Source organism: Drosophila ananassae, chromosome 2L, assembly GCF_017639315.1.
Source record: "Drosophila ananassae strain 14024-0371.13 chromosome 2L, ASM1763931v2, whole genome shotgun sequence".
Classification (NCBI taxonomy): domain Eukaryota; kingdom Metazoa; phylum Arthropoda; class Insecta; order Diptera; family Drosophilidae; genus Drosophila; species Drosophila ananassae.
This window is the reverse complement of record NC_057927.1, coordinates 2522783-2532277: the sequence shown is the minus strand read 5'-3', so window position 1 is coordinate 2532277 and position 9495 is coordinate 2522783. Positions and strand designations below refer to the sequence as shown.

Below are 9495 nucleotides of genomic sequence, written 5' to 3'. Positions count from 1 at the left end.
TTATAATGCCTAAGGCGTATGCCATGTTGGGTTTTGTGAAGCGGCACACAGACCAATTCAAGAGCCCGTACGCGAAGCTTAGTGTTTATGCCGCATTCGTCCGGTCGAGGCTGGAATATGCCTCTATTATTTGGAGCCCCGCAAATAAAATAAGTTCAAATAGAGTTGAGCGGTTGCAGAAAAAATTTTTAAAATTTGCACTTCTCCCTTTAAGGTTTGTGGATCCTCTACCCTCATATCACAGCCGGTGCCTTCTCCTCCACATATGTACACTTGAGGATCGGCGCACTGTGGCAGCTTTAACTTTCATTAATAACTTAGTAATTAGCAGCATTGATTGCCCCATGTTATTGGAGCTTATAAACTTCAATGTGCCCCAGAGGGATCTTCGCTCGTTTGCTCCCTTTCGGATTGCTTGTCGTAGGGCCAATTACCTTTTGAATGAGCCTATTGATAGAGCATTATCATTTTTTAATACTTTGCCGCCTAGCCTCCGAACTAAGTGGGGCTCAGATAAACAAGCGTTTAGGGTCTCATTGGTTAGGCATTTCTTAAGTAGCATGTAAGATAGATTGTATAGTAGCCATGTAAGATTCAAATAATCAATGGCGAAAGAGAGAAATAAATAGAAATGCCATTAAAAGCATCTCGACCCTATAATAGAATAAAATTAAATGGTATAGTTTCGCTGCCTAAGCGTTCACTGATATATGCAAATATTGGCTCAATACACAGCCACATGAAAGTTTGTGGCATAATTGCGATTTGTTAATGAGAGGCTGTGAACTTTAAACAACTGTCATAAACAGAAAGTGATACAAAGGGTGCACTGAAGGGGTGTAAGACTGACTTGTGTGATTTCCATGGTGTCCTTAGTCCTTTTCGTACAGTTCCCCCCTTAACAATGATTATAATTTCTCAGCCGCAGCCCCTTGCCAGACGCTCAACGTTTGCCACATTCGAGTATGTCACTAATTTTATAATGCAAGCCGCAAGACATTAAATCTACAAAGCCAAAGTGGTCAAGTCAAGCAGATCATAAGTGGCATTCTATTCAGATAAATACAGTGCGTTTCATAACAAAAAGTAATAACATAAAAATATTTTTGCGATCCCTCTGAAACATAGTCTACAAACATATTTTCTTTATTACAACAAAATTTACATACGAAGATACTTACCAAAAAAAACGATATATCTTAACTTTATTAACTAACAGTAGAAACTCCTGTCTTGGACTGTATTATTTGTGCCTTTTCTCTAATGGTTTGTCTTGGTCAGCATTTGGCTTAGTTTCTGTGGTTACTTCCTTCTTGGCCCCCGTCTGAATGGATATATCTGGCCATTTCAGTACGGGTCCTGTCAAATTGCTGCGTTGACAACTGACATGTGTCGCCCAGGCATCCACCTCGTCCCCTCGCTCTCATTTTCATACCCCTGACTCACTATCCCTTTCCGGCTATGGAAACGTTAGCTTTTTCATAGCCTTTAATTACTGTTGGCCAGTTAGCCAGTTGTCACGACCGGCAAACTTAATACCGCTTTCGCTTGCTTGAATTTCAAAACCTTTCGTGTTTACGGCACTGCTTGTAATTTTATTACATTCCTTCCTCGCACTTTTCACTCCAATCCCCATATCCCTCTCGCTGCATGCCAGTGGGCTTTATTTCTGCCTGTCTCTTCATAAATAATTAATGCCTTTGAGGTATGTAAACTAACAAGATACGGTTGTCCGACGGTGAGTCCCGATGTGTTTGCAGGAGTGTGCTAAAACGAGTATCTACTTTATGTCCTGTAAATAAATTTGAGTGCATAAGTGTAATTGTGTTTGCTTTTGGTTAGCATATGCTTGGCCGTAAAACCAAGACTTTCGGGTTAATGAGTGTATCCTGTTTACGGTCGTTAGTGGACAAAATACCTCAGGGTTCATCAGACATTGTTAAAATTTGATATAGGTCGGATCATAAAAAATTTGTTGCTCTTCTTTATTGAAGCAGTTTAACTGGCAGTTTAATTAATTTAAAGGATTTAACTTATAGCAATTAATATAATTTTAAGGACCTATGATTTGGTGGAACCTGTAAGATATGAACATTTATTTTAGACTAGGATAATTAATTTCCTTCAATCAACTGACTAAACTCATTTCCAAGACTTGAACTGTTATCCATATTGGTGAAAGTTGGTGAAACACTAGTCCTCAGTCCTCTAATCAGCTCTAATTGTTTTCGAATGGGCTACACATTGTTAAATAATTCCTATCCAGTCGAAAATATTCACGTATAACCGAAAAGTTATATTTACGACAATGGAGTGGAATTTAAGTAGGCCAGCCACCTTAAATGAGGCAACTAAATGGAACACACATTGCAACATTGCAGCAGGCGTGAATTGATGTCTAATAAACACATAATCAGGGTTCACTTGCTGCAGGAGACACTAAATTGCATTAGCACAAAGGCTGACATGCTTTGCTGGGGCCTACCCGCCCGCTTTACAAACTTGTCGACAAATATGTGTGCAAGACATTTGGCCGGAGGCGTATAGAACGGCCCAGACCCCAAAATCCGTGACAGTTTAGTTTATCGTCCCCAGCAACTTAAGGCATATCTCAGTTACATTCAAATGCATAGCCCCAGAAAACGCCGCCGACAACAAAGGCGGCTGTTATGCCATTGTGCTATAATGAGCTTATGTGCCTTCGAAGCTAATGAGCCAAGTTAGGAAGCACAAGTAAGGCCCTTAACACGTAAGACCCTTCAGTTCAAAATACTTACCTGAACTACAATATCTCTAGAATCTCTCTTACCTTAGGACGAGGAAACCATATGACTCCATTAAAATACACTTATTTTTAAATACCAATTATTCCGGATATACAAAATATCTAAAATAATTCAAAATACCTAAAATGGAGAAAATCTTTTTCCCGTTTCCCTCTCGAGTGCAGTGAAATTTCCCCTAATCCGGAAACCACCAGACTGCAATCTAGTGCACCCGTCCTCTAATTGCTTTGGGCGTCGCTTTCAGTTTGGCAGCCGGACAATGGCACTCGTGGTTGAGTGTTCCGCGCTGCAATCACGACCCCATTGTGACCTTAAGCAATTTCGGCCCGGGCACTAATATGTGCGGCTGCCGCGCCCACTAATTACGGCAATGGTCTACCATTAGCCCCCTCCAAAAGCAGAAGCAGTGGGAAAATGTTTAATTAATTATCAGCCCGAGCAAGAGAGTGTCGGAGTCATGGTAATGCATAATGTTTATTGCAACTTCGTGCTTCTTGGGAAATAGTTAACATATATTTAGTCCGAGCTGGAATCTGAGTAAACAACGTGCTTAGTTTTGCGCTTGAAGCTCTTGAGCTGGGGACCGTCATCAGAATCGGACTCAGTGTCCTTTCTTGGCTTCGAAGTGCTGGGCTTGGGATCCTTCAAAGCATCGTCGTCGAAGTCAAGCTCATCCTCGGTGTAGGAATTAGCTCGTTTGCTTTCCCCCGCCACCTTTTTAAACTCCTGTGGCTTGATGTCCACATTGCGATTGGTTCGGATACCCTGGGATGCTGCCTTCTTTATTGCCAGAATGGAGATGGCGTCCGCCTCATCGCTGTTCGGCTCGTCGGAATCATCAGCAGTACAATGATGCATGGGCTTTATGCGAGGCTTCCTCTGGCTCATCTGCAAGTCGCGACGCTTTTCGCGCTCCTCCCGACGCAGCTGGGCCATCTCTTCCTTAATTCGACGCTCGCGGTCCTTGACAGGATTGGCACCCATGTCCATTAAGATCTTAACACTGCCCGTTTGCGGTCGGTTCATAGCTCGATTTCGCATGCCCTGCACATGGGTCTGGCCAAAGGTAGAGTCCAGTTTCGGTCGCAGTGTCATTTTGTCGGTGATGGCACCCTGGGTCTGGTAGCAGCTCTCCAGACGCACATACATTTGGTTCTGGTCGTCGGTCACCGGATGGTGCATCACATCGAAAGCTTCTTCGCCAACATGGAACGTCTCGCTGCCATCAGACCAGCGTATTAGCCTGGCATTGGATTCCTTGACTTGGTCCTTTCCTATGCGCCACCTAACGGTTGTTTTCATACGGTTTACGAAATCACCGCGAGCCTGTTCGTCCTTTAAATCACCCGGAGTCATCTGATCTTCATATTTCTGGGCGTCGTATGGCCCTGACTCGACGGGTATAAACTGGGGCATTCGTAAAAAACGCTGCGGCCCCTTTAGTAGGTCATTAGCTGGGGATGGCAAAGTGACTTTGAACTTCACCGTCAACTTATCTCCCAAAAGGCCCCTAAACTTTTCATCAATGGGATCAACCTCGCCAACGATAGTGGCAAGCGGCTGAAAGCTGATCGAAGGAGTTGCATCTATCTTGGACAATGCGTCAATTTCCCTATCTGAGTTGGAGCTTTCTGACAATCTAGATCGTATCGGAGATTGAATTCCCTTCAAATCTGGGATAATCTTGCCTGGAGAGGGATTTCCCTGGAAGCTCGAAGATGGAAAAGTGTTTGGGCACTTAGACAGCTGTTTATTTTCTTGTTTTTCAGTTACATAGCTGGGACTAGAACTGCTATCTGATAATGCAGTCTCCAAATTATTCTTCACGAGCGTCTTATCATTTTTGAGGCTAGCAACATTGAATGCACTGTTGATCGATGGGCGGCGTGTACGGGAGCGACTTCGATGCGGCTTTCCGTCAATACATCTCCCAGCCGCATCAACACTGGAGCTCGAAGACATTCGTTTAAGAAAATCAATAGATAAGCTTGATCAATAAAGCTATGTAAGGCATTTAACAAATTTAAAAAAAAAAACAGACAACTTACCCTGGATCGGAGCCAATTGAGCTTTCCTCGCTATCAGAACCTAAAAAATAATTGACAATAACTATTACCTTGCAGAGTTCCTTACACATATTGTATACAAACCAAATAGGTTGAGGTGGTTGCGATGCACAGAGGGATCAACCATAATTGCAATTTTGGCACTCAAATATAATTTCAGGAAAATTTTCACTTTGACAAAAGCAAGTACGAGGAAAGTATGATGTCTGTGAAATAATCGATTACTAATGTATCAAAGTAACATGAAAGATATGTCAGGGTAATGTGATGAACTAGTGTTGAAAAATCCCCAATGCATAAAGTTTTGTGCTTAACAAGCTTTTTGGCATTCTCGCCAATGAGAATTTCAAGCGATGCCCGAGCATTCCCTAATTAAAAAGGTAAAATAATAAGCTTTTTAAATTTAATATTTCGCCGACATGTTCCCTTTCACCGCAAACTCATTTGGCTTGCTATTGAGTCGATGGCAATAAAACATGCATTGGCATTTCCCACTCGTCATCGACTCTCGACGATCTGGCCCCGACCCTTTGCCATTTGACCATAAGCTCTTCGAATTTTTGCATTTAAATATTTTTATGAGTTCTCGATTAATTAAAAACTCAACAACAAGCTCAACGTCACTTGGCAGCTGGCCACCTCAAACGAGGCTACGGAAATGAATAATATCCTGTGAAGAGGACGTCCCAGGACGACGCGTCGTGGTCACTATGCCCGAAAGGCAGTCACAGGTGAATCCGGATCAAATGATTTATTCATAAATTCTGCATACACTAAGAGCACGCAAAAAAAAATACTTGTAAGCCGCAAATAATTATTCACAATAAGTCGGTTGTAATGGGGTTGCCACAGCGACGTGGCAGCTGCAGAATTTTCTGAAAATCCAGAAGCTGTCGCAAAAGATTTTCAGCGCAAATTAATAAATGGGTATTTAAAAAAAGTGCCGAGTAGTTGATGGCCTCATGTACATACATATAAGGGTGCAATAATTGCCTGTCAACTGTTTTACGGATGGGTTGTTGCCCCGAGGGTCAGCGTAATGATAATTCAGTTAATTGAGGTAAAGGCTTGCTCAAAATAAATATTTATATTAAGTACTGCTGCTTTACCAATTTGTATATATTGTTAAATATGTTTATAAAAATATGTTTGAATGCTATCCAAGAAATTTATCTTGATTTTACTCATGCAAAATACGTCAAATAAAAACTGAAATTAGGTTCACATTTGAGTGAACAATTTACTTGGACTTCCGTCGCCACCACAACAAAGTCCGCATCAAAATTTCATTTATCAAGTTTCGCATTTTATTTTAAATTCTTTTGTCAAATTTGAGTATGGCTTTTAGCGGCGAATTGATACCTGGTATATTTTGTCCGGATGTAAGGTTTGAATTTTTAAACAATTTCCTACAAAAACAAAAAATTTGTTAACTTTCGAAGGAGAACATTGAACAGTTTGCAACTCTTTACGCCAATGATAATGTTTCCAAAAGAATTATTATGTCCTCGGTTCTTAACCCGTATGATCTGCCGCGATATAACCATCCGCACGTTTCTACTGAGTATTTTCCCCGTAACTATGTTAATAAGAGCACAACTAGCTCGCATCATGTAGCAAGGTAAGTATTCATTAAAAATATCACTGAAAGCCCATATAAGAAAATTAAAATTAATTTAGAAATTTTCATGGATCGGCCAGATCCTCGAGGAATTGTGGCTATGGAGACCACAATCCGACGCCTTCTTATCAAAACTATAAGCCGGAATATCCTTCTAGAAGGATCAGTTCACCGCAACACTACAACGGATTTCAAAACCAGAATTTCGTTTACCAACCTCCACCAGGACCTATATATCCTTGGCTTTAACATAAATGGAAAAGTCAAAATCCATACGCTTAATAGTTCGGTCATAAAGTTACAATCGGTCTTTGTCCCTTCTTTTTTTTTTTTTGTAGGTGAAAAATTTAAAGTTTTGTATATTTAACAGTAGATACGGTGGTGGCTTATGAAATGTAAAATAAAATTGTCGAACTAAGCTAACAAGTAATTCATTATAGTTGTGGCGACCTTAAACGCTTTGAATTAACTCTTTATTTAATCCCGATGAGCGCCAGAGTTCTGCATAAATGATAATACTCGTATTTTCTGGTAAATAAGATAAAACCCCAAGCAGAAAAACGGGGAAAAAGCGAGTAAAAAGCTTTAACAGTTTAAAATAATTTCCACCGAAGATTCCACACAAACAAGAGGCAAGCAAGGAGCAGAAATAAAAAATGAAAAATTCGTTTGTATTTTCTTTCTGTTTGTTTGGGTGCTCTCAACTGCGCCATTCAAGTTTGTTAAACATTAAAATGGAGCTGCAATAGAAAAACGCTAACTAAACGCGAGCAGACAGCAAACAAAACATTCCGCGTGTGTGTGGAGGAGCACCAACACAAACACACTCCAATCCCACTCACTGGCAGTGCCTTTCGGGCTTAGTGCAAAATAAACCAACTAAAAATAAATATTAAAATTTGTGCAATAAAATGCCAAGCAATAAAACTAAAATAAGTGCAAGAAAAACCAAAAATAGAATAAAAATGTATGGAAGCCAGAAGAAAAGTTCCAGCCACATACATATACAGGGAGTGTGTTAGTGTTTTCTTATAGACCGCCAGCGGAAGTGGCAAGCGCCTCAAGTTGAGAAATACTATACATACTAGCTGGCACACACACACACACTCTACACACCACTTACTGCCTGTGTCTGCCAGTGTTGAAAAGTGCCCAGAGGAAAAGGGGCGGGGTGCAGTTTATCGCGCTCACTAAATCTGAAGAGCCGGCAGGATGTGGAAGGCACAGGGGCAAGGCGCAAGTAATACAAAGTATATGAAAATAAAGAATCCAGATTGGGGAGGCGATTCGGTCGCCGAGAGAAATGCTGTAAAAATAAGTTTAATATATCCGCATTAAGATTGCCCAAGATTACTGTTCCCCGAGCTCTCCACATACACTTCGCAAGAACCAAAAAAATAGCAAAGTTTCCTGGATTGGTTAGACTGAAAGATACTGTGTCATTGGAAAAAATATTGAAGATATATAGAAATTTAAAAGAATGGGATCAACTGAAAATGGTCTATACCTAGATTTTCGAACATATTTTGGGTTATTAATTTCAAAACTATACTCATGTGAATATTATATTCTCGAAAATATTTTGGGTTATTAATTTCAAAACTATACTCATGTGAATATTATATTCTCACTCTAAATTTCGGTCGACATTTATATCCTAAAGGGTATTAAACACAAGATGGCGTCTGTCGAAAGAGGAATTCACTTTGCGGTTGACTCTTGCCTTAAAGTATGCAACGCTTTCCTGCAGTTTTTTGGACCAACAAAGCAAGGCAAACATCACGGAGCACAAGCAAGCAAGAAGCCAAAAGCAGGCATGTGATGTGTGTTAGAGGGAATAACAAGAGGAAAAGCGCATGGGGGAAAAGCGAAAAACCATGGTCGTCTTGCCAATGGGTGTGTAGTTGTGCGGTTCGAGTGCGCTGGAGGAAAAGCCAACACCTGCCAGCGGATGTGGGCGGAACTTGTTGTGCGGGCTGTTTTCGGTTACGCTCCTGCATTGCCAGCTACCACTACTACTTCCACTGCTACTGCTTCCGCATGGAATTCAATAAAGTGCCGCAAATGATTACTGCATAAAAGAAATGTGCAATCCTGTTTGACGGTGTTTTTGCAGCTTGTGCATCCGGCAGCATTTAGTGGATGAGAAATGAAGGAAGAAAAATAAGTTATGGATGTACAGCTGTGGTTAATAAAATAATGCTTTAAAAATAATCATAACAAAAAATGACATATTTATGTCAGCATTCGGAGATACAGATATACATTCGGCTTAAACGAAATTTTAAAAATTATCTTAATTATCTAAGACAACAGAAAATGTTTAAAAAACATTTAATTAATAACTTTTAAGGAAATATATTATAGCCTTTTCACTATTGTATTTGTTATGCAAAAAAATAAGCAAATGATGAATAGCTTTCAACGGTAATAAAAATGGAATTATTCCCAGGAGGTGCCACTTTCTTCTTTCTTGGGGCAAGAGAGAAATCGATTTAGTTGGAACTAAAGATTCCTCGTTGGCATTCCATTGACATGCTCGTCGGCATTCACCTTGACGTGGCAGAGATATAACCAAGCGGAACTGTGGCCTTTTTCCACTTTACTTGGCGGCTTCTCGTTCACTCGGATGTTAGATGTTAGATGGCTATCAACGTCCCCGACAACCAGACAAGCACATCGCCCTGGCAAATGCAATGGAAAAGCGTCAACCTAATGGTCCACAACTGTTGTAATGTTCGCGTTGTCGTGTTGCTGCTGCTGCTGTAGCTGGTGGTGCTGTTGGGCACTCGCGTTGCTGGGGCGTCAGCATTAGTCAATGCTCGAGAGCTGGGGTGGCTGAAATGATTTTATGTATGTATGGCTTGAAGCATTGCAGCAGCCGCGACAACATCAGCAACATCCATCGCTGACAGCAATGGCGCAAATCAACAAACATTCAACAATAAAGTTTTATGAAACGGCAGCAACAACCATTGTTTTTTGTTGTTGTTTCGCTTGATTTTGTTGCTTTTGTTGTTCT

General features: G+C 40.8%; 2 protein-coding genes and 1 long non-coding RNA gene across 6 annotated transcripts; 1 reads left to right on the top strand and 2 right to left on the bottom strand.

Annotated features, from left to right (window-relative positions):
- Nucleotides 1-964: 964 nt before the first annotated feature.
- Nucleotides 965-1411, bottom strand: LOC123257006. Its single transcript, XR_006506907.1, has 2 exons — nt 1182-1411; nt 965-1129 (listed from the first exon to the last, which is right to left on the bottom strand). It is a non-coding gene; the product is annotated as an uncharacterized LOC123257006 (long non-coding RNA).
- Nucleotides 1412-3241: 1830 nt separating this feature from the next.
- LOC6500421 (another transcription unit protein) lies at nt 3242-5097 on the bottom strand. 3 transcript variants are annotated; one of them, XM_032449603.2, is made up of 3 exons: nt 4937-5097; nt 4835-4874; nt 3242-4773 (listed from the first exon to the last, which is right to left on the bottom strand). In XM_032449603.2, exons 1-3 carry the CDS (start codon nt 4977-4979, stop codon nt 3303-3305), a joined length of 1554 nt encoding a protein of 517 aa, XP_032305494.1. In that variant the 5' UTR covers nt 4980-5097; the 3' UTR covers nt 3242-3302. The 3 variants fall into 3 exon arrangements, with proteins under 3 accessions (XP_032305494.1, XP_044570118.1, XP_001953185.2); XM_044714183.1 differs by having other exon boundaries at nt 3242-4737; nt 4937-5096; XM_001953150.4 differs by having other exon boundaries at nt 3242-4731; nt 4937-5096.
- A 956-nt stretch (nt 5098-6053) lies between these two features.
- Nucleotides 6054-6891, top strand: LOC6500119. Of its 2 annotated transcripts, none has more exons than XM_001953149.4 (3): nt 6054-6234; nt 6295-6473; nt 6533-6891. In XM_001953149.4, exons 1-3 carry the CDS (start codon nt 6190-6192, stop codon nt 6720-6722), a joined length of 414 nt encoding a protein of 137 aa, XP_001953184.1. In that variant the 5' UTR covers nt 6054-6189; the 3' UTR covers nt 6723-6891. The 2 variants fall into 2 exon arrangements, with proteins under 2 accessions (XP_001953184.1, XP_014766391.1); XM_014910905.3 differs by having other exon boundaries at nt 6060-6239.
- Nucleotides 6892-9495: the final 2604 nt, after the last annotated feature.